This window comes from Myxine glutinosa, chromosome 6 (assembly GCF_964187855.1).
Source record: "Myxine glutinosa chromosome 6, kmMyxGlut1.1, whole genome shotgun sequence".
In the NCBI taxonomy this organism is placed as follows: Eukaryota; Metazoa; Chordata; class Myxini; order Myxiniformes; family Myxinidae; genus Myxine; species Myxine glutinosa.
Window position 1 is genome coordinate 80,251,704 of NC_136266.1, and position 24,775 is coordinate 80,276,478.

At 44.9% G+C, this 24,775-nt stretch overlaps 1 protein-coding gene across 3 annotated transcripts in view; it reads right to left on the reverse strand.

Moving 5' to 3' along the window:
* Positions 1-1,932: 1,932 nt before the first annotated feature.
* INTS11 (integrator complex subunit 11) overlaps positions 1,933-24,775 on the reverse strand; it is a 108,331-nt gene continuing 85,488 nt past the window's right edge. For all 3 annotated transcript variants that reach the window (XM_068120461.2, XM_078780040.1, XM_068120459.2), the window contains 5 exons: positions 14,748-14,852; positions 10,524-10,585; positions 3,119-3,261; positions 2,751-2,880; positions 1,933-2,660 (listed from right to left, as the gene is read on the reverse strand). In XM_068120461.2, the coding sequence (XP_067976562.2) occupies positions 2,607-2,660; positions 2,751-2,880; positions 3,119-3,261; positions 10,524-10,585; positions 14,748-14,852 (494 nt within the window). In that variant the 3' untranslated portion in view covers positions 1,933-2,606. The remainder of the gene's footprint in view (positions 2,661-2,750; positions 2,881-3,118; positions 3,262-10,523; positions 10,586-14,747; positions 14,853-24,775) is intronic.

A 24,775-nucleotide genomic window follows, 5' to 3' on the forward strand; every position in this document is an offset into this window, starting at 1 on the left:
TTATGCGGGAGTCCAAACCTGAGAATGCTGGAGACCAAAGCTGAAATTGGGAAAACTAAATAGCCTATTTTACTCCTGGAGATCCCAGGATTACCCACACAAAATATCGTTGCGATCGGTTCAGCAGTTTTTACGGTACCTTCGAACTGACAGACAGACAGACGGACGGACATTTGTTGAATTATAGTAAGATATGCCGCTCATGCCGAACATATCGTCGAACCTGTCATATATCACAATCGCCATGCTCTACCTTTACGTTTTTCATTCAGTGTGAAACACAAACAAAGCAATTGTTAAAATGACGATCAATTATCAAAAGCATTGGCGTTACGGCTCTTCCAACAAAACGGTCCGTACCCAACCCTTGTGGGTATATAGATTACAGTAGATCTTCCCCTAGTTCTGTAAGTAAAACTAACCTCACGTATTTCTGGATTCCTCCAAATTTATTTGTTTAATGTTATAAACAGCATTAGCGACTCTTTAAAAAGCTAATAATGTGTGTTTGTGGTTTATAATATTTTATAAGCCCGGCTACGCCGCTGTTAGACTTTCGGTCTTGTTTTTTTGAAAAGATTGGTTTTCTAACAAGAGCCGTTGTGACAAAGCTATGAGAATGAAACTTCACAATTTGGTTCATGAATAATAATCGTTTACTGAAAAAGTAGGTGGAGATTTTGAGTTCTGAAAGAACTTCCTCCCACCTCCTAAAACCTGCATATGGAGATAACAACCAATGAGGCACTACACAATGACACTACACAACTACACTACATAGAACGGCACTACACTACATAGAACGGCACTACACAACGTCGTGAAGTCCACCGATATACCTACGCCTACATTATTACAACCTGGTACATACTTGTACCAAGTTCGATTTAAATCCCTTCAGCTGTTCTCAAATATAACATTTTTACCTGACATGACATCTCACCTTTGACGCCAAAATCTAATCAGTTCGTCTTTGCATCATAATATGTACTTATACCAAGTATGGTTAAAATCCCATCACTGGTTCGCAAGTTATTAAACGCAGAAACAGAATTTTTATCCAACGGAACCTCTGACCTTTGACCTCTTGACCCCATAATCGAATCTGTTTATCTTTTCATCATTATACATACTTGTACCAAGTTTGATTTAGTTCCTTTTTAGCTGTTCTTAAGTTATCGGGGTACCAAAAATATATTACAGACTCTGACCTTTGACCTTTTGACCCCAAAATCTAATCAGTAATCAGTTCATATTTACATCATAGTACCTACTTAATCTAATTTTGAATTCAAATCCCTTCAGCCGTTCTCAAGTTATCGTGGTAACTAAAACCCATCACGGACGCAGGGACGGACTTGCGAACAACCCAAAAACATTATGCCTTTGGTGACTTCATCAGCGGAGGCATAAAAAAAAGCATCCATCTCGAAAAAGCTCATGGTGGTGTCCAAATCAACATTCACTGTGAGGGCATGGACAACCACACAAAATGGGCAGTGTGGAGTGATCACATGGATGTGCCAACATTTCCCATCAACCCCCGTTTTGGACAGCACCGTTTCAGACAAGTCCTCATATTTGAAAACGAGCATCATTTTCTCGAGCACTTAAAGCATACAAGAACACCACATCTCAACTTCTAGTTGTTGTTTAGTGTGCAGCATATGACTGCCGATTGCATCATTTTCTGGAAGCGTGGCTGTGCTGCTGATGCAATGCTTCTGCTGCCAAGCAAGCTAGTACTCATTTTGCCAACCACAGAAGGATGACATGCTGAGCCAACCCATCTGGTGGTATTTCAATGGCACGACAGGGATCCAAACGCAAGACACTAAGATCTTAAGCCAGCCACCTCAACCATGAAGCAAACACCAGGCATTCAACCTCCAGTAGAAACTCAAAAAAGAGAACTCACACCCACAGCAAAACTTCACACAATAGTTTTATTTTTTGCAAAATAAAGATTACACAATTCTTCCAATATAATATGATGAGCTTCAGATTACGAGATTAAATTACAAATCCTCGTTACCTTTGATAACCTCAGAATATCACTGTGTTGGAAGTCACAATGTGGGCCATATATAGTTGGTGTGTGAAGTTGGACTGTGGAACCTGTGCAATCCGTTGCCTCTTGAGCAAGTTGGTTTGTACTGAGACCCAGATAGCATTTACGGATTAAACAAGGTTGCTTAGCCTACTCTGGGATAACTTGTCAAGTCAAGGTAACTTCAGTGACACCATGAACTCGTCAGCTCAAAAATGAACTGAGAAAACCTAAGAAACCATTGCTGGTGAAGGCCATCCGAATAAAAAGGGTGTGTAAAAACACACAATTAATTATTTACAAAACACACCATAGACATGGAATTGCACAATATTTACACAAAGTAATATAGAACAGAAGGCCTAAAAGTTTGCCTTTGTAGTCTCAAGCATTCAAAGCTTGAGGAAGCGTTAACCTCCTAAGCCAAGAACCATTTGGAGGTGTTTACAATGCAGCAATGGTCTCGTCAAATGGACCTTCGAGGACAAAATTCACTGAGGGTACACACTGCAGCGACTCCGCAAGCACGAGACATCTCACTTCAAAAACAAAAAACTCATGGAAGACCTTTTTTGAGAAGTGACATCAAATAGCTCCCCAGGTCTTCATCCTGAAAGGAAACATACGTAAAGTGAGAGTGTTCAAGGTGTTTCACAGACTTTAAAGTACCTCTCCAATGGACGGTCCCTTAACAAGATACCTGATATGACCAAGAAACTAGCACTTCTTGAGTGGCTTGGTCATCAGCAGTACCGGAGGCCTTGATGAGGACCGACTCGACCATAACGGAGCCATCTTGCAACCGCTGAATGGAGTAGTCCTTCAACACACTAGGATTGGCGGTGAGGATTCAAAGTGATGTTGGAGAAAAAAATTATTACAAACGAACTAGACAGGTAAAATGAAAAAGGTATTGATCAAATACAATATCGTCAATTCCCATGATTGCAGGCCTGCCTAAAACCAGCAAACCGAACAGATCAATGCTTCCCATAATACATATTGAGATGCATGACAAAATAAAAACATTGTCCATCATGTTAATTATTCTGAAAACAGCTGTCAGACCTGCGTAGGTGGGTGCACAGGTGAGTGAGCGCGTCAGCCTCTCCCGGTGGCAGTCGGAGCTGCAGGCTTGCTGTGAAGCGCAGCTGGTGCTCTGTGTGGCCCAGCTCTTTGATTGCTTGCGATGGTGGAACGAGTCTCAAAGTCTATGTAAAATGCCACAAAAGAGGAAGGATGGTGAGCACCGTGAAAGGCAGAACAATGGAATCGTATGTTGCTCAAGTAAAGAAACAAAGAAGACAAATTAAAACTAGAACGGCACTCTTCGACCTCAGGACGTCGATCGATATGTCTCTGCCCACATTATTACATCATTATACATACTTGTACCAAGTTTGATTTAAATCCGTTTAGCTGTTCTCAAGTATCACATTTTTACCTGACATGACATCTGACCCTTAACTTTTTGATCCCATAATCTAATCAGTTCATCTTTGCATCATTATACATACTTGCACCAAGTTTGACTTAGATCCGTTCAACCATTCATAAGTTATCACGGTAACAAAAACCTATCACGGATGGACAGCAAGATAGACAATCAAAAAGCATAATGCTTCAGCAACTTTTTCGACAGAGGCATAAAAAATAGGGGCGATACCCCTGGCGCTCACCTGGTAGAATAAAGCAGTATACTGCACTGACTAAAGGTATTTTAAACCAATTTCAATGGTTGCTAGAAGAGAGCGGAGCATGTAGAATCATACTAACATAATCAAAAGACTTTAAACAAACAAAAAAACACCTATTTTGTGGGGCAACCCCTCAGTAGACACCTCAAGGCCTGATTTTTATGCCTCCGTTGACGAAGTCGCCGAAGGCATTATTTTTTCAGGTTGCCCATCCGGCTGTCCGTCCGTCTGTCCATCCGTGATAAGTTTTCGTTACCGCAATAACTTGAGAACAGCTGAAGGGATCTTAGTCAAACTTGGTGCAGTTATGTATAATGAGGTAAAGATGAACTGATTCGATTTTGAGGTCACGAGGTCAAAGGCCAAAGGTCAGAGGTCATGTTAGGAAAGAATCCTGTTACAGTGATAACTTGTGAACCAGTGATGGGATTCTGACCAAATTTGGTACACTTATGTATAATGATGTAAAGATTAACTGATTAGATTTTGCCGTCAAGAGGTCAAAGGTCAAAGTCTGTTATAGGTCGAGAACTTGAGAACGGCTGAAGTGATCAAATTCAAACTTGGTACAGGTATGTACAATGAGGTAAAAATTAAATGATTAGATATTGGTATCCCAAGGTCAAAGGCCAAAGGTCAGAGGTCATGTCAGGTAAAAATGTGATAACTTATGAACGGCTGAAGGAATTTAAATTAAAACTTGGTACAGGTATGTATAATGATGTAAACATGAACTGATTAAATTTTTGGGATCAAGAGGTCAAAGGTCAGAGGTCATATCAGGTAGAAATGTGATAACTTGAGAACAGCAGAATGAATTTAAATCAAACTTGGTACAAGTATTGTAATGATGTAATAATGTGGGCGGAGGCATATCAGTCAACGTCGTGATGTCGAAGAGTGCCGTTCTAGTTTTGAATGCCATGAAAAAACTTTGGTAGACCACAGGTGGTGAAGGTTGCTAGACCACAGGTGGTGAAGGTTGTGGTAAGGTCTCATTAGAATTGCATATGTAGTTTCTGAGAAGAAAGGAAACACCTATTTGGGGGTGCAATCTCCTAACCACAGTAGACTCCCTCAGGGCCCGGTTTTTTTTAATGCCGTGAACTTTGGTACATCGCGGGTGGTGAAGGTTGTGGTCAAGTGTTATCAAAATTGTGTGTGCAGTTTCAGAGGAAAAAGCAAATTCCTATTTTGGGGGGTCAAACTTGGATCGACTTTGATCCCCGGTAGACCCCCTTAGACCCTGATTTTTTAAAATTCCATAAACAAGCTTTAGTCACAACATAACAAATATCATTTGTGCCAAGTTTGGTCACAATCCCATCAGCGGTTTCAGAGAAGAAGTTGCAAGTGTTTACAGACTGACAGACAGACGGACAATGCGCCATCGCATAAGCTCCTCGGAACTTCGTTCCAGGTGAGCTAAAAAAATCGATTATCAGCATGAAAGAAACTTTCTGGATGGAAATTGTTTGATTCAAAATAATTTTCCTCAACCCTGCGGTGAAGCGATAAAAGCTTTTTGACTCGACAGTGGAGAGTTTCTTGTATTACGATTCAGCTATCACCATCATCTTGGTGAAAGCAGAAAGCGCTTCCAAGGCAACACTGCAAGTGTTTCATCAATCCAGATAGACGTTTACAAGGTAAAAGGATTTGCTTTGCACATTCCGTTTGGGCCATCTTGATGTAGATCACAGTACCATTCCCTGTAGATAGATGTGCAGTGTTTGAAAGCTAGCTCCTTTCATTAGCGTTTCAGAACTAGAGGATTGGAAAGAAATGATAGAATAAAAGGGACAGTAGCAGATGTAGAGAAATTCCAATAAAACAAAACACTGCCATTGTTCAGAAACGTTGTAACCTGAAGACAAACAAAAGGCATGGCACTTTCACTTGGCTTGTCATGCCATTACCAGTACTGTTACAGCATCGATATTGGGTACGGTGTGCTTCCATACAGTATGCTTTGAATAACAGATAAATTCGTGCTCCTAGAAGATGGAAGAACTGCAGTTCTTGAAATGCACAAGCACAACCATCTCGAACGTCATTCAGAAAAATAAAATAAGACAAAGGCTCAAAGTCTGTTTGAGTCACCGAGTGGCCCCTTCATCAGGAACTATGAGGGCGAATAGCAAATATCCTGGAGAGGTGAAGCCACACAAGAGACTGGGGAAAAACAACCATTTTCATGCCAGCCTTTGTGTATATATTTTATCAGGTTAAAACAAGTAAACGAAAAAACATGTTTTCGGGCTACACACTTTTAATTTTTTTTAACGTTTTAAACCAAATATTTATTATTTTTTAAATTAAATTTTGATAGATGAAAATGTACCAGAAAATAGGACCGTGGGCCAAATTTCAGCTCTCTAGGACGTATGGAACCTAGAAAACGGACGGCTCAAATATTTGAAACGGGACAAACAAAGAAAGTTCAGCAAAGTTCAGATGAAGTTAGGTTACATAAAAGTGTGTAAAAAGAGAGGGAGGAAAGAGGTAAGATTAGAGAAGGGATCGGAAGGAAGGGAAGAAAGAAACATGTTTGCCTTTTATTCAGATGAAGGTTAACACTTGAAACATCGGGCAGGCACACCACATTCCCCACAGCTGCAAAACGCTCTAATCAACTTTTAATTCACAAAAAAATCCATTCTTTATCTCATCTGCTAACGCAGACTGATGCTGGCCCTCACGGGAGGCTAGTATTCCACTGCATAACAACAATTGTGGCCTAGGTCTCTTTTTTACCCCGCACACGTGAAGCGAAAATCAGGGTTAAGCAATTGGCTCACCTGTCCATCCACAAACGTCAGTTTATGATGGAGGAACAATTTAATTTAAATTGAATGTTATATTTTGAACACGAATCAGAACATGAGTCGGAAAACAATGGAGCTCAACAGTACTTTGAATCTGAATTGTCCTGAACACTCTTGCGTAGACAGGAGCGAGATTTTTTTTTAAATTCTGTCTGCCTGACTTGCAGTCAAACAAAATTTAAAACCATTCCAAACAATAAACTTACTATTTTTAAAGAAGTCATAAAGGACACAAACAACAGGCATGATGAACTAATGTAACATTTCAGATAAGGTGGTGACATAGCTGCTGCGGCAATGGCGGTAATATATATATATATACAGTGAAACCTTGACTTACGAGTGCACCAACTTACGAGTTTTCCGAGATACGAGCCGTCGCTCGGGCGGTTTTTTGCTTTGAGATGCGAGCCGAGATCTGAGTTACGAGCTTACGCCACCCGCCACTAGGTGGCCCAACGAGCGTTCCGGTCACGTGGTTATCTTGCCGTGCAAGCATCTCTGCCGTATATCGCTGCTGCTTTGTTTTCGCATGTTGGTTATTTTGGAAAATTTCTTAGTTTTAACCATGGGTCCTAAGAAATTGAATGCCAAGGGCAGTACTGAGAAGAAGAAGAGGATCATGTGCTTGGATATAAAACACGCAATCGTCGAAAAACATGAGCGAGGTGTGCGTGTTGTCGACTTGGCGAGGCAGTACGATTGTAGTACTTCTACGATATGTACGATTTTGAAGCAGAAGGAGTCGATAAAGGCTATAACGCCAGCCAAGGGCGTTACGATTATTTCAAAGCTCCGGACCTCTATCTATGAAGAGATGGAGAATTTTCGAAACATCTTGAAAGGGAGGAAGAAACAAACCTCGTTGGACAGGTTTTTATTGAAACGCCCTGCAAGTGAAAGCGAGGAAAGTGTGGCGAAAAGGGCAAAAGTTATCTCCTCGACCTCCGCCAGCATCTTCGTCTGATCTTCAAGGTAAATACACTGTAGCGCGATGCTGCGCGCGCTAATGCTTACGCAAGGAGCAAGCGGACAACGCGGTTCATACAAGAGTCTTTATTCAAACTGCAGCACTAAGCTGCTCAAGGCTGCACGCCCCGTCTATATCCTGAGGCCACGCCTCTCTCCCCGGCGTGGCCCACCCCCACTTGGTGTGCGGGGTGATGTCACCACGTCAGTGCTTTCGTGTCCGCCACAACACTTAATAAAACCAGTTTATTTCTTTACATTGAAGGAGTCTGGACTCCAGCAGAATACGGATAAAAGGATGGCAAGGCACAAACTCGTCCGAGAAGATGTTTATTCGTAAAACCAACTCGGGAACACTAAAAAGCCCGTTTATCGGGCTGCCTTATAAAGCAAAAACCCAAACCGAAACCGAAAGCCACGCCTCTCAAGCGAGGCGTGCTTCGTGGTCACGTGATCCACAGGTGTAGCTCATTATACCCGCACGCGCGGGACGCTTTGGCGGTCACGTGACCAGCCACTCTGGCGCCGGGGATCCCCGCCGGTGACGTCACCGGCTGGAACAAGGAGATTCTGATGCCGGTCTTGCTTGGGGGACCCATGGGTCGCTACAACATTCTCTTTTATTATGAACAGTATATACGAGGTCGTGCTTGTTTATACATTATTTGTTATTTATAAAGTACATTTTTCTTATTTAAAAACACGTAACAAAAAAAATTGGTGTGGTTTTTTGGGGGCTGGAACGGATTAATAGCATTTCAATGCCTTTTAATGGGGAAATTTAATTTGAGAAACGAGCAAATTGAGTTACGAGCTCGGTCACAGAACGAATTAAACTCGTAAGTCAAGGTTTCACTGTACACATATATATATATATATATATATATATATATATACTTTTTCACGTGACTATATATATAATATATATATATATATATATATATATATATATATATATATATACATATATATATACATATATATATACATATATATATACATATATATATACATATATATATACATATATATATACATATATATATACATATATATATACATATATATATATATATATATATATACATATATATATATATATCTATATATATATATATAATATATTATATATATATATATATATATATATACAGTCACGTGAAAAAGTAAGTACACCCCATGTAAAGTTTTGACTTTTTCAACATATTTCAACATACAGCTATTTGATCTTCATTTCAACAATATTGACAGATAAAGGTGATATAATATAACAAATATCATAAAACATTTACATTTTGTAGTCCATTGTATAATTTAAATAAACATAAATGTAAATTTCACATGTGGAAAAAGTAAGTAAACCCCCACATTTATCACTTCTTCAAATACCTAAAATTAGAATCAGGTGCACCAGCTCAGGTGCAAATGATGAGAACATCATTCGAGAGGATCTTGTAGGAACGTGTCTTATTTAAACCTCAGACATTTAGTTTGGTTTGCTCTTTGTTGTTGAAGTGTGCGGCGTCACCATGCCTTGATCAAAAGAGCTCTCTGAGGCCTTCAAAAAGAAGGTTATAGATGCCTACAAGTCTGGGAAGGGATTTAAAAAGATCTCCAAACAATTTGAAATCAATCATTCGACTGTCCGGAAGATCATCTACAAGTGGAGGAGATTCCAAACAACTGCCAACTTGTTCAGGCCCGGCCGCCCCAGCAAGTTCAGCCCGAGAGCAGACCGCAAGATGCTGAAAGAAGTCTCGAAGAACCCCAGAATGTCATCACGGGACCTACAGGTAGCTCTTGCCACTGCTGATGTCAAAGTGCACGAGTCTACCATTAGAAAGAGGTTGCACAAATTTGATCTACATGGGAGGTGTGCCAGGAGGAGACCTTTGCTGTCCAGAAAGAACATCAGGGCAAGACTAAAGTTTGCCAATGAACACCGAGGCAAAGACCAGCACTTCTGGAACAATGTGCTCTGGACAGATGAGTCAAAGGTAGAGCTATTTCGCCACAGTACCAGAAGACATGTTTCGGAAAAACCAAAGACAGCATTTGACCACAAGAACCTGATACCAACTGTAAAGCATGGTAGTGGAAATATTATGGTTTGGGGCAGCTTTGCTGCATCAGGGCCTGGGCAGCTCACCATCATAGAATCCACTATGAATTCTTCATTGTACCAGAGGGTGCTTGAGGATAATGTGAGGCCATCTTACGGAAAGTTGAACCTCAACGGAAGGTGGACCTTGCAACATGACAATGACCCGAAACATACCAGTAAATCCACCAAGGAATGGCTGAAAAGAAAGAAATGGAGGGTTCTGGAATGGACAAGTCAAAGCCCGGATCTAAATCCCATCGAGATGTTGTGGGGGGATTTGAAACGAGCTGTGCATGCAAGAAACCCCTCAAACATCTCACAGCTGAAAGAATTCTGCATGGAGGAATGGCAAAAATTTCTCCCAGTCCATGTCAGAGACTGGTAGACAGTTATAAGAAACGCCTACTTGAGGTTGTTTCTGCCAAAGGGAGCAATACCACCTATTAGAGCCAAGGGTGTACTTACTTTTTCCACATGCGAAATTTGCATTTATGTTTATTTAAATTATACAATGGACTACAAAATGTAAATGTTTCATGATATTTGTTATATTATATCACCTTTATCTATCAATATTGTTGAAATGAAGATCAAATAGCTGTATGTTGAAATATGTTGAAAAAGTCAAAACTTTACATGGGGTGTAATTACTTTTTCACGTGAATGTATATATATACATAGATACAATATACATATAACCTTAATATATCAAGTTAATATACGATCTTAATAAGTGTCTTAATATACCAGATAAGAAAGACCGTTTGAAGGCCAATGGGCCAAAACGCATCCTACTACAGCCAATGACCAACTATTTGTAACTATCTGGACCTTGCCCAATAAAACCGATATATAAAGGAAGGAAATTAACTTACATTGTCCTTCATGATCAGAGTGGCATGTAATACCCGAGGCTTTTTTGGGTTGGGCAGAGAGCCTGAAAAATATGAAGAAAAAAGAACAACATGGATCATCCACTTTCCAGGATATTTCAATGTCATACAACCTTTGTTACCAAGGATTGCATCTCAACAGGTCCCCAGATCTGTGTCAGAGTGGCGACCCATGTAGGATTGTAACCATAAGCCAATAAACTGGTATGGCAGAACCGACGCTCTGTATAATTTGGAGAGATGAAGATTATGAAGAAGATGAAGAAGAAGATGTTGAAGAAGGTGAAGTTGATGAAGTTGAAGGAGAAGCTGAAGAAGAATATGAAGCAGATGTTGAAGAAGATGTTGAAGAAGATGTTGAAGAAGATGTTTGAAGAAGATGTTGAGGAAGATGTTTGAAGAAGATGTTGAGGAAGATGTTGAAGAAGATGTTGAGGAAGATGTTGAAGAAGATGTTGAAGAAGATGTTGAAGAAGATAGTGAATAAGAGGTTGAAGATGCTGAAGAAGATGTTGAATAAGATGTTGAAGAAGGTGAAGATGATGAATTTGATGAAGTTGATGAAGATGAAAATCACAGATGCACAGTATAAAATCAGGACCACTATTTGAGCCCAATAAAAGACAAGAGAATATTTTAAAAGCATAATTGAAGCAGGAGTGTTAAAACGATTGCATTGCAAGGTTTAGCTTTATGCCACACAACAGCAACAAACAAACAGGCGAACAATTTCAGACTCAAAATTATTTCATGAATACCTGGGGGTGAGAATTGCTAAATTTGGAGAAATCTCTTATACGTGGATTAAACAAGCAGCAGCCTGACATGCTTGTCCGAATGAAATATACAGTACATGAATGACAATACCCCACATACTGTCATTGCCACCACATGGTACGTCCTGTCTCACCTGCAAGGTAGAACCATCAGAGCTAAATGACAGAGGTGAGAGTTGCTGCTCTGAATATCAAAACAGAATTCGGTTAAATCTGGCACCAAAAGCTCTGGTAAAGTTAAGATCAATGACTGCAATGATACCTGCAACAGATGAAGATAGTTGAGATTGAGGGAAACATTTACAGCCCTATGACATAACTGTGAGAGCTTCTGAGGGCAGTGCCCTTGCCCATCTTCAGTTGCTTCAACAATGGCCAACAATGGCTCTCCATCACCAGCTTGGATATGGGACTTCTTACTGATCGCCTCAGTAAATAGCCCCACATGTAAGCTATTTCAACAACTTTGTGGGATTATCTTCAGCACTCATAATTAAGCAATATATGCCTGCCTATCATGCAGGTCTTGATATAATCCATGTTTGACTAACAAGTGCCAAGTTACCTTCATACCCGAGAAGTGCCACCTAATGACCATCTCCAAAAACGTACAATCCCAACCATAAGTCAGTCTTTCAGTGGTACCATAACATACAGTGCCCTCCAGAAATATTGGAACAGTGAAGTCAAATTTGTTATTATTGTTATTAATACCCAAGAAATTTGGATTTGAGATCAAAAGATGAGTATGAGGCAAGAGTACGGAAGGTCAGCTTTTATTTCTTGGTATTTTTTTTACCCTTGACATGTTTTACCCTTGAAGAACAACAGCACTCTTTATGTTCACTCCCCCACTTTAGGTAAGCATAAGTATTAGAACACATTAACTTAGAGTAAAATAAAGTAGTATAATAGTTAGTAATTTTTTTGTATACTTTGTCAAGGCCCGTATGACAGCTAACACATATAACATATAATAAAAGGAGCAGGTGACAAGAGACAGAGGGGAAATATAACAACAGTAGGGAACAGGAACATCAGGAGATCTGTGGAAAAGAGAGGGCTGGGGTGGGGTACACGGTATAAACAAGATGCACACTACAGTTAGTTTCAGGAAAGAATGAAATGAATGAATGATCGTTTTAAAGCCATTTTTCCCCACTAGAGTGGGGGTTAGCCTTGCGGGCCCCATGACAATCATGGTTCCCTGTTTGAGGCAATGTTTTATGGCCGGATGCCCTTCCTGATGCCAACCCTTAGTCGCCTCTTACGATGCACAGGGATACCGTGTACCTATTCTAAATCCGGGTACACACCGTGATCATTCATCCCAGCAAGCTGGTACTCAATTTGCCAACCTCGGAAGGATGACAGGCTGAGTCAACCCCCCTGGCATTAATTCAGCGATCGACCGGGAATGCGAACCCAGGATCCTCAGATCCCAAGCCAGCACCCTAACCGCTAAGCCAACACCAGGATCAGTTTCAGGAAAGGAAACAGGAAATTTGAAGGAGGTGGGTTTGGAGTGGATAAACAGGGGTAGGAAAGATCAAGGTTTTGGATGGGGAAAGACAAGAGATGGTGATGAACAGCTGTTGTGAAGACCTGGAGGGAGGAGTGTGATTGAAGAGAGTGTGGGAGTTTGTTCCAGAGGTGGAAAAAAAGAGGATTTCAAAGAGTGAAGATGAGCTGAGAGTCTTGATTTTGGCAGTTTCACCAGAAGAGGGTTACTGGCAGATCTTGTGCATCCTGCAGGAATATTTGGGGTACACAGCACAGATAGAGCAGGGGGTGCAAGGTCGGAGAGGAGTCGGTAGAAGATAGAAAGATGGCCAACCTGCTAGCGGTGAGAGAGTGAAAGGCCATCAGAGTCAGCTTCATCGCAGGAGATACCAATGCTTCTAAGAGCCTTGGTTTCAACAGCGTGAAGACGAGCTGGGTGTGAGGCAGGAGCACCAGCCCAGAGGGGAGAGCATTACTCCATTGAGCTGCGGATGAAAGCCTTGTATGTGGTGAGGAGCTCAGGTGTGCCAAGGAAGGACTTCGCACGACGGAGGTTGCCCAGTCGGCGACTGGCTTTGGAGGCCAGCTTGGAAATGTGGTTTTCCCAGGAAAGATCGTGGCAGATAGTGAGACCCAAAAGCTTGAGTGACAGAACTTCTTGGAGAGGACTATTCAGAAAGTGGATGGGAGGGTTGTCCAGTCGGTCTTTTCGGAGAGACATAGTAAGAGTGTGAGATTTGTCAGGATTGAAAGACATGTTCCACTTGTTTGCCCAGTCTGTGATTTTGTCCAGGTCTGCAGAGAGTGAGGAGGCTGCAGCTGCCGATATGAGGGATGAGGAATGGAGCGGCAGAGAGTGGAGTCATCAGCAAATCCATCCAAACTTTATTTTTGTCACCAATCCTTCCTCTGTCTGCTTCTTTATCTATTCAGTCTGGTTTGTTTGTTACTTTACATTCCCTTTGTCTGCCTATTTCACCTCTGTCCACTCGATTTCAGTCTATTTTGTGACTAATCTCTACCCATCATCATCTAACACCTCTATAAACCTCAATATATGAATTAAAAGGTTGGAGAACATCGTGATTAGGAAGTATACAGTAATCACTGATCTATTATGACATATAGCTGGAATGAGAGTCTGGAATGCCTCACAAAGTACCATACTTCCATCACAACTTACCCATTCCCAAAGCCAATGCAGCAGTTTATAAGGCACCACCATATTTTCAGGACAACTTGGGATGGCACTAAGTTCTGACTGAAAAGGACCTCTCCCAACATCCCGTAAACAAATAAAGAACGAGAACAGCATACGGTAGAGTGCACACTTCCACCAAGCTGAACAGTTCACGTTTTGTATCCCACTGATAGGCTGGATCTGCATCCATACCTAAACCAAAATATAATCAGCTTGTTAGTGTTACCTAACCAACTCATCCACCAGGTTTTGTCATAATCCGTCCACAACTTTTTGAAATATCGTATGATGCATCGTTTTTGGCCCCATCTCTCAATGATGAAGAATAACATAAGAAAATATAAAAAACTGTCGTGTCTACATCTGGATTTTCACGAAAATTGAATAAATTATTCCTTGTCGCACATATAACATGTCCACCAAGTTTCGTCCAAATCCATCCATAACGTTTTCAGATATCCTGCTACATATCATTTCAATGGTGAAGAATCACTCAAATTATAGTATCCGGATCTTCACCAATATATAATCAATTCATCCTTGTGACACACCCAGCCTATCCATCAAATTTCGTTCAGATCCATCCATAACTTCTTTGAGATATCCTGATCACAGACGGACAAACAGACAAACATGGGTGAAAACATAACTTCTGTCCACCTTTGGTGGTGTCGGTAAAAAGTCGATTAACTAAACAAAGAAATGCATAAAAATGAGATTCCTCACCCAATGACTCATTCTTGAGCAAACTGATGGAAGCATCTGCTGGGATATTGGGACATGTTGCAATTGTCACAGTCTCACCATTAGCAGGCATACGGCATGTAAGTCCTGTTGAACAGAGAGCACACATGTTTCACACACCTACACAAAAAAAAAACGCACACGTGCACACAAGCTCATCAAGTGTCCTTGTTTGCACAGCTTGTGTTTCCTAATCACAGGAGTTTATATTAATCCAGCGAATGCTTTGTACTGTAAATATACTTTTTCACATGCATTCTGTTTAAACAAGATACTGTTACGGAGACGGAGTACGGCACTCCCCTCAGGGGGGGGGGGGGGTTAATCCCCCCTTCTATTTTCACTGGCCGTCTCCGCTCCTGACGCTACACAGCTACCTCCGGAAAGGCAGGTGCGCAGCCCCGTTCGTACCGCGGACAGATGTTAATTGCCGAGCGGTTTTAGCAACCGCGGCACGAACTATTAACAAGGACTAGACCCGATCCTGAACGTTGGCCAAAATCGTGCCACAGGTATTCAATGAAGGAAATCACTAAGACGACGGATGTGAAGAAGAGGAAGACAGCAGTAGGAAATACGAATATGATTTATTTGCTATTATTTACAACCAAAAGAAACCAAGGAGGAGGAAAGATAATAAAATAAAATACAGAAGAAGAAGAGGACACAGTGCAAATTAGCTTACCTACTACAGTCTGACTTAACCCCAAGCACAAGACAAAAGACAGACTACGATCACACTTACACGACTGGGGAATGGAGGCAGGAACGATAGCTGGAAGGAGAGAGGAAGGTTCAGCTGGAGCAGATGGTTCGGGCTTGATCCCGCACGGGACGTCGGGCTGGACCTCGACGGCCACCGATGCCACCGATCCTGGTTCCCGCATGGTAACGGGTCGAAGCTGCCTGGTGGAGCCAACGCTGCCTGGTGGAGTCAAAGCTGCCTGGTGGAGTCAAAGCTGCGTGGTACTGCTCGTGGGGCTCCGTCACTTCCCTCGCTCTGGACCCATCTGCCGCATCTCTATCTCTCTCTCTCTCTCTCTCTCTCTCTCTCTCTCTCTCTCTCTCTCTCTCTCTCTCTCTGCCGTCTCTCACGCATCTGCCGACCCTCTCAAAAGGCTTGCGCGCGTGCTTTTATCGTGCCTGGGGCGATCAAGCCGCCGGCCTCCAGGACACGCCCATTGGTGAGCTCGCCTCGGCCTCTATTGGTCGCGAGGGCTCACCGATCCCGCCCCTAGAGGAGGCGTTGGCAAGGCCACGCCTTGTTCCTGGCGCTGGGCTAACTCCTCCCACCTTCTGCTCCGAGATGACCTCGTGCTCAATGGAGTCTTGCGGCGAAAAACACGGTCCCAAAGCAGCAGCGGCGAATGCAGAAAACCGCCCGATGCAGTTGGCAATGGCTGACAAAAGGGGCATGCGGTTTGAAATGGAGGCTTTGGGGAATTTGAAAAGGGATTCTACCTTGTTCCAATTTGATGCAATGCAGTGTCAACTAATGGAAGACAGAACCTTAACCTAATACACATATAATAAGGAGATAACTACTGAACAGGGGGATCTATGATTTGCTACGTGATTGTATATGAACTAACTACGGGGACGACCTTTAACCTTTTCACACCAAATGGAGGAAGGGGGGTGATATTTCCAACACACAAAAACACAATTCTCAAATCCATAACACTGCACCCTCCTCCTCTTAGGCACATCCCGGGCCTATTAACTTTTAACTTTAGTGTGGCACGTAGGTGTAGTTCCCTCTACATTTAACCTGGCCCTGAGTGCGACAATTTTAAAACACAAATAAGTATGTCCCGCTTCTGCATTGCACCCTGCCTTACAGATTTACGCCCACAGCTAACCGAATTGCGGAATGGTCTTCAAACTACAACATGAACGATGGGGGAGCATTATTTACAGTTGACGCTACTTGTATTTACAAAACTAACCCAGGACCTGTGATTGTTATTTTGGGGGGGAGGCAGCCTGCCCTGCATCGATGCACCAGCACCAAAAACGCACCAAAGCACCATAAAGCACCAATCAGTGCACAGTCATTGCAGTTCACAATAAAAATAACCAAACAAACCCCTGGTGGTGTTCTTGCTCTTCGGCTCCCTCTGCTGGCCAATGTTCTTCCTGATGTCTTTCTTCTTTACTGGCAGCCTATTTGGTGGAAATAAAACTTGCACAAAACGTGTCCATTGTTGTTATTTATGGCCCACAGGGCCGACTATGAGTGGTTCACCTGTATGGCATAGGTGCCATGTGACCAAGGTCCGCCAGCAAGATCTCGGGCCATCATGGCCGGTTCCAGCAGAGGGGCCATGCCCCAACCCGTAGGGTCCATGAGTGGTGCTCAGCCACAGACATGTGGTCCATAAGTGATGCATCGATGCAGGCAGCTGTGGTTGCGAGAGTTCGGGCACACAATGGCGGACTCCCGCACGCTCCCCTCGGTGCCCAGAGAGCACAGTCCTCGGGTGGGAGACAGGGGGATAGAAGACAGGTGAGCGAGGGGTAAGGTCACAAGGGTACACATCAAACAAGGCAATGCAAGACGAGGTGCGTACGGAGAGCGAAGTGAGAAAGCTCGTCCCTACCGTACGTCACCCCCCCCTGTTACCTACTCTACCCTTGCCCTTACCCCATATGTACAAAAATCTACACATTTACAAATTCGTCACTACTGTCACGTCTTCCCCTTATCTCTCCTATACCAAATTCGTCCCCACAATCCCTCTAACCAAAATTTGCCATCACCAACTCATCATCAATCCTCATAAGGAGGGAGAGATGGAACACAAAGCACAATGTCACACCCACGTCATGATGCGTCTCACATTCCAAACATTTGCACCAAAATAATAAAAACAAACCATGGCATGGTGTGGAGCACCGTCGTTACCTCAGGTGAGTGGATGTAGATGGTGCGAGGAGATTCCAATCCTAACTATCCTCTAAGTGACTTTAATACACTTTACACTACCCGGGGTCTTTCCCTGCCAAACCATTGGCCATCTTACTCTATGCGGTTTTAAGAACCAAATTCCCATTGACCAAACTGTGGTGCTTCATCAATTTGGGGTCTCACTCCCCCGATTCAACTCCCTGTGCCTTTGCACAATTTCCGGGCTGGGTCGTGTGGCTCTCCCAGCAGGTCTACCCACCTGCACACCTCCACCACTGCAGTTGCCTCCGAGCTTACCTGCTCCTTAACCTAACCTATCTAACTGGGGAAGGCCCTCCTTGGCGCTTACCTCACTCGGTGCCCTCTCTGGCACTGGGCTACCCGGGTCCGTCCTCCGGATCCTCGGGCCCCATCCACAACTCTACCGGCTCCCAGAGCCCACCTGCGGCCTCACCTGGCCGACATCCTAACAGTGGCGGAGTGCCCATTCAACTACACATACTAACAGGCCACACGCCCAGCCATTTCCACGTCACTAATGCACCCATCCAAACACCATTCTTCCGCCACGCACCACAGATGCCAATATCCAACCACAATTTACCTACTCCCTCTACCTAACTCTTAAACTACCCTCCCCGGGTATTCGTGATGGGGTCCATCCTTTCCCCCATTCACACCTTCGCACCATTCACTCCACTCCACAGTTTTCACCATACTCACTCCACACCATCCATTCCATACTCCATATATTCCCTACTCCATGTATTCCACACAACCATTCTCCATACAACCATGCTCACCTGTAGTTGCACACCTGTGCAATCACTCCTACTGGTGCTTCCTGCACCCTCCTTCCTCCCTGGACCATTTGGTCAACACAATACACAATCGCCACTACTCAGTCATACCCCTGTCCATACACTTCCGATCCTCAAACACTTGGCATCATCTGATCTAACTACTCCCCTCTGAAACTCGCGCTTCCCAGTCGCCCCTTATATTATTGCGCTCCCTCGTCATTATCATCCAACTACCCTCTCTATGTCCGCCCCCTATATTTATTTATCCGCCCCGCCCCTATATTCTCGTTTGTTCTTTCACCTCTGCTCCTGCTTTCTCAAATCCACGTTCTCACTTAGAGACTTTTCCCAGATTGTTTTCATGGTTTTGTTTAAATATTTATTTAAATATGTTTAAACCGCAGCGGTGATCCCCCCCCCCCCCCCCCTCCCCAGGATTTCCATGTTTTAAACGTTTCCCAGTGTGTACCCTGGATAAGAATAGGTATGCCGTATCCCTGCGTGTCGTAGGAGGCGACTAAGAGGGTTGGCGTCAGGAAGGGCATCCGGCTTTAAAAAAAAACATTGCCTCAAAAAGAGAACCATGACAATTACAACTACATGTGGGCAGGGTACAGCCCGAAGTGGAGATCGGTTTCTGAGGTTTGGGACATGGAATGTAGGGACAATGACAGGGAGATCAGGAGAAGTGGTGGAAGTATTGGTCAGAAGAAGAGTGGACATATGTTGTGTGCAAGAGACGAGATGGAAGGGAAGTGGTGTGAGAATGGTGAAGGGTAGGCAGGGACAGAAATACAAGTTTGTGTGGCAAGGGTGCCTGGAGGGCGTGAATGGTGTTGGTGTCCTGTTTTCTGAGGAGTTTGTAGACAGTGTGGTGAGTGTGACTAGAGTGAGTGACAGGTTGATGATGGTGAAAATGATGATTGGAAAGCTCTTGGTGAACGTCATCTCGGGATATGCTCCGCAGGTTGGTCGGAGCGATGAAGAGAAGGATAAGTTCTGGTGTGCGATAGAGAAGCTGATGGAAAACGTGAAAGATGAGGAAGTTGTTGTGGTAGGAGGAGACCTAAATGGACATGTGGGAAGGAGTATGGATGGTTTTGAAGGAGTTCATGGGGGTTACGGATATGGTGTGAGAAATGGACAAGGTGAAAGGATTTTGGAGTTTGCTGATGGAGCTGATTTGTTGATTTGTAATACTCAGTTCCAGAAAGAGGATAATAAGCTTATTACATACACGTCAGGTGGGTCGACGACAACCGTTGACTACCTGATGGTGCGTAGGCGAGATAGGGGGCACCTCCGAGACACAAAGGTGATCCCGGGGGAGGAGGCTGTTTCACAGCACCACTTGGTTGTCTGCGACGTAAGGGTGAAAGGTGCGAGGAGAGCTCGGCGGGTGAAGTACCAACCGAGAATGAAGGTGTGGAGGTTGAAAGAGGGGACAGTAAGGGAGGCATTAAAAGAGAGGCTGAGTAGGGTCGAGGATGATGTGGTTGAGCTTGAAAGTGGTTGGATGTCAATGAAAGCTCGTCTGTTGGGAGCCGTTGGTGAGGTATGTGGATGGACAAAAGGACCACCGAGGCACTCGGAAACATGGTGGTGGGATGATGAAGTTGGAAAGAGGATTGACGAGAAGAGGAAGAAGTTCAAGGAGTGGCAGAAGGCGAAGGGTACGGGAGCAGAAACAGCAGAGCATGAAAGTTATAAGGCAGCCAGGAAGGCTGCAAAGAAAGAGGTAGCAAAGGCGCAGGAGGCATGTAGGAAAATGTTCGGAGAACGCTTGGATTCGGAAGAGAGTCAGAGAGCGGTATTCAGGATTGCAAAGCAGATAGCGAAAGAGAGGTGTGATGTGATGGGGGTGAGCTGCTTGAAGGATGAAGTGGGACAAATCGTTGTCGACCCAGATGGAATTAAAGGAAGATGGAAAAGATATATGGAAATGCTGTTGAATACAGAGAATGAATGGGATGGCAACATAGAGAGTAACCCAGTTTTAGGACCGGCAGAGAAGATAACTGAGAAGGAAGTTGAGGAAGCGATAAAAGCAATGAAGGGTAGAAAAGCGGGAGGGCCGACGGGAGTTGTGGGAGATATGTTGAAGGCAGCAGGAAGTTGGGGTGTGAAGAGAATGACAGAGATCTGTAATCTGGTGGTGAAAGAAGGCCGCATTCCAGTGGATTGGGAACTGAGTACCCTCGTCCCTCTATACAAGGGGAAAGGTGACCCTCTGGAGTGTGGCTCGTACCGAGCGATAACGTTATTGGAGCATGGAATGAAGGTATTGGAAAGGGTGTTGGAGAGGAGGATAAGGAAGAAAGTGAAGATCGACGAAATGCAGTTTGGATTTATGCCAGGAAGAGGAACGACAGACGCGCTTTTCATTGTGAGGCAGTTGCAGGAGAAGTACATGGAGAAGAGGAAGAAGTTGTTTCTTGGGTTTGTTGATCTGGAGAAAGCATTCGATCGGGTTCCACGCAAAGTATTGACATGGGCATTGAGGAAGTTAGGAGTGGAGGAATGGTTGATCAGAGTAGTGATGGCAATGTACAAAAGAGCGCGCACAGCTGTAAGGACGAAGGACGGGAACAGTGGTGAGTTTGAGGTGAAGGTGGGAGTGCATCAGGGGTCGGTACTAAGTCCACTACTATTTGTAGCTGTGATGGAGGTGCTGGCTCAGAACGTAAAGGAGGGTTTACCGTGGGAGTTGTTGTATGCAGATGATCTGGTGTTGATTGCGGAAAGTATGGATGGACTGAAGGAAAAGATGAACACGTGGAAGGAATGTATGGAGACAAAAGGTCTGAAGGTGAATATCGGAAAGACGAAGGTGATGGCAAGTGGTAAAGCATGTGGTGAGGTGGAAAGAACTGGGAAGTGGCCCTGTGCTGTGTGTAGGAAGGGTGTCGGAGTGAACTCCATTCAGTGTACAATGTGCGCTGAGTGGGTTCATCAAAAATGTAGTGGTCTGAGAGGGTCATTAACCAGTGTGGCAGCTACATTCAAATGTAAGGTGTGCACAGAGGGAGCTGCAGATGGAGGAAATGTTGAGTTGGATCTTGGAGACGGTGTGAAGCTGGAAGGTGTGAAAACATTTTGCTACCTCGGAGACATGCTGAATGGAGAAGGTGGATCAGACTCGGCAACGGTTGCTCGAGTGAGATGTGCATGGAAGAAGTTTCGGGAATTGAGTGGCGTGCTGATGATGAGGGGAGTGTCGTTGAAGCTGAAGGGAAAGGTGTATGCTGCATGTGTGAGAAGTGTTATGATTTATGGGAGCGAGACATGGGTAATGAACGTAGAGCAGCAACGAAGGTTGGAAAGGGTGGAAATGCGAATGGTTCGACGGATGTGCGGAGTATCGTTGAGAGAGAGGAAGACAAATGATGAATTGCGAAAGATGATGGGAATAGAGCCTGTGATTGATGCTGTGAAGAGGAACAGGTTGAGATGGTTTGGTCATGTGTTGAGGAAGGATGAAAGTGACTGGTTGAGAAGAGTGATGGAAATGAATGTAGAAGGAAGTAGAAGACGGGGAAGACCGAGAAAGACTTGGCTAAAGATGGTGGAAGAAGAAATGCGGGCAAGGGGGTTAACAAGGAGAGATGCAGAAAATAGGGCAAAATGGAGAAGATTGTCATGGGGACCGCAAGGCTAACCCCCGCTCTGGCAGGGAAAATGGCCTTTTAAAATGCATGTTGTTGTTGTTGTTGTACCCTCTCTATGTCCCCACTACCTGTCCACTGTTGCTACTTACCTTACCGTTACCTATGGTCATCTCTAGATCCCTACACATTTTATCCTAACCCTCCCGGGCTAGTTTACACTGCCATACCCTATAAACCTATAGCTCCTTTGCCCCCTCTGTGAGGGATGGTGGATTGGCCATCCCACCACATCGGGCATCTTCTCCTATCAATTTGGCCCAACCAATTCCAACCAATCAAAAATTTGCCCATCACTGCCAATTCTATTCACTATTCTAAATTTCGGATCAAAAACACTATCATTATCACAGTCCGCTATACTTGAGCCTCGGTGCGTCGTTATATTTTCAAAGCTCGGCTTCGCAAAGCCGAGCAATGAAGGCGGGTGGTTTGTTGCCTGCAGTTGGATCCGTCCGGCATTCACGATTCTGGGGAGGAGGCATGCTCGGGCCCGAGATTCCACACATCATCGCGGCGCGGAACCTTGCGGTCTCCGGCCCGATGACCGAGGCTCGCCCGGTCGGAACCCCGTCCCCGCTAGGGGGCGAAGGTCCGACCCGGCTCCCCTCCCCCGGAATCGCGCCGATCGCCGCTCTGACGCGGCTCCGACCTTTCAGTGCGGGACCCGGCCCAAATCGTGCGCGACGCTCCGAAGCGGGGCGACGCAGCATCGATCCGCTCGAAGCTTCGCATCCAACCAAGCGCGCCGCGCACCGAGCGCCCGCGTCGGCTATCCGTCACCCTAAACGCTACCCCGTTCAACGTCGATGCCTTACTCGCATGCCCACACGCACACGCGACCCTTTCCACACTCACCAAGCCCGGCGTTCCAACGCCGCCCGTACATTCCACACACTCCGTCCATTCCACCACCGCACTCCCTGTTACACACCACACCTCTCACGCTCCCTCTTGCGCACACTCGCCGTTCACACACTTCGGTCCACACCTCTTCTCCGTTACGTCCTCCGTAACACTCACCATGGGCGTGCACTCTTGCATCCACCCACTAACGCGCTCCCATGGGCGCTCCCACACCCGCGCCACAACCAACTCAGGTGTGCTTCCTCGCACACGTTCCACCACCACCTTACTCTCCGTGTCACACTCACCCTCGCACGTACACTCCGTATCGCTCTCACTCCCTGTGTCACACTCCGTACACCCCGATGTGCATTCTCGCTCGCACTCGGTTTCACACTCGCGCTTTGTAACACGCTCACTCTTTGATGCACACTTTTTCCTCACACGCGTGCCATTCGCTTTAACACAACACACACAGGGCCTTCCACGAACGCCCGGGTGCTTTCGCGATCCCAAGCGCGCGATAATTCTCTTCGCGCCAAACACTCTGCCGAAAAACCTCCTAGCACCATATACAGCCCGTCTCACCTTCGGGGTTCTTCTTCCTCCCTGCACCAACACCTGCAAATCTTTATAAGGATTAAGCACGGCATCAAGGTGTGAGCACGGACTTTGCACGTATTCCATTTCTCCCTCCAATTCCCGGGCTACCTCCGTCGTCTTTTCAATTTCCACGATAACTATTGCTTTTTCTTTGACGACCGCTGCCTTTATTAAAATTCCCTCTACTTCAGCAGTCGCCGGCTGCCCCATACCCAAGGTCGCGGTCTACCCCCGTCATTTTACCCACGCTTTTCTCCACTTCGCTCAACCAGTGCTCCTCGACCCGCTTTACCTCGTCGTGCACCCTCGGGACCCTCTCGCTCAACATGCGATCCATGGTCTCCCCACATTTTCGTGCGCGGTCCCCCATTCTATCCCCAATTTTACCGATTCGCTCCAACCTGCTTCCTAGCCTCCCGATTTGATTGCCCAACCGTTCACTGGTACCCCTCGCTTCTTCTTTTTGGGTGTCGAATTTGGCCATTATTTGCATCATAATTATTTTCATGTACTCTGGCATCTCGGGCTCGGCTGCTGCGACCACTTGCGAAGCGCCGCCATTTTGTGTCTCCTCAACCACGTGCGCGAGGGCGCCATCTTGTGCACCTGATCCCCCCGCAACCACATTACCATTGCTCTCCTCCATTCCCCCCATATACATTTCCCCGAGGTCCTCGGTCGACTCTACACCCTCTAATTCCCCCACCGGCATCCCATCGCCTTGACCATCCATGGCACGATTTTAAATTTAGCTGTTATAAATAAAATCTCGGGCCACTCGTAATTTTGAGCGCGCTATTCGCGCTTCAGGTCCGAATCCGACACTCCTGACACCAATTGTTACGGAACCGGATTATGGCACTCCGCTTAGGGGGGGGGGGGTTAATCCCCCCTTCTATTTTCACTGGCTGTCTCTGCTCCTGATGCTACACAGCTACCTCCGGAAAGGCAGGTGCGCAGCCCCGTTCGTACCGCGGACAGATGTTAATTGCCGAGCGGTTTTAGCAACCGCGGCACGAACTATTAACAAGGACTAGACCCGATCCTGAACGTTGGCCAAAATCGCGCCACAGGTATTCAATGAAGGAAATCACTAAGATGACGGATGTGAAGAAGAGGAAGACAGCAGTAGGAAATACGAATATGATTTATTTGCTATTATTTACAACCAAAAGAAACCAA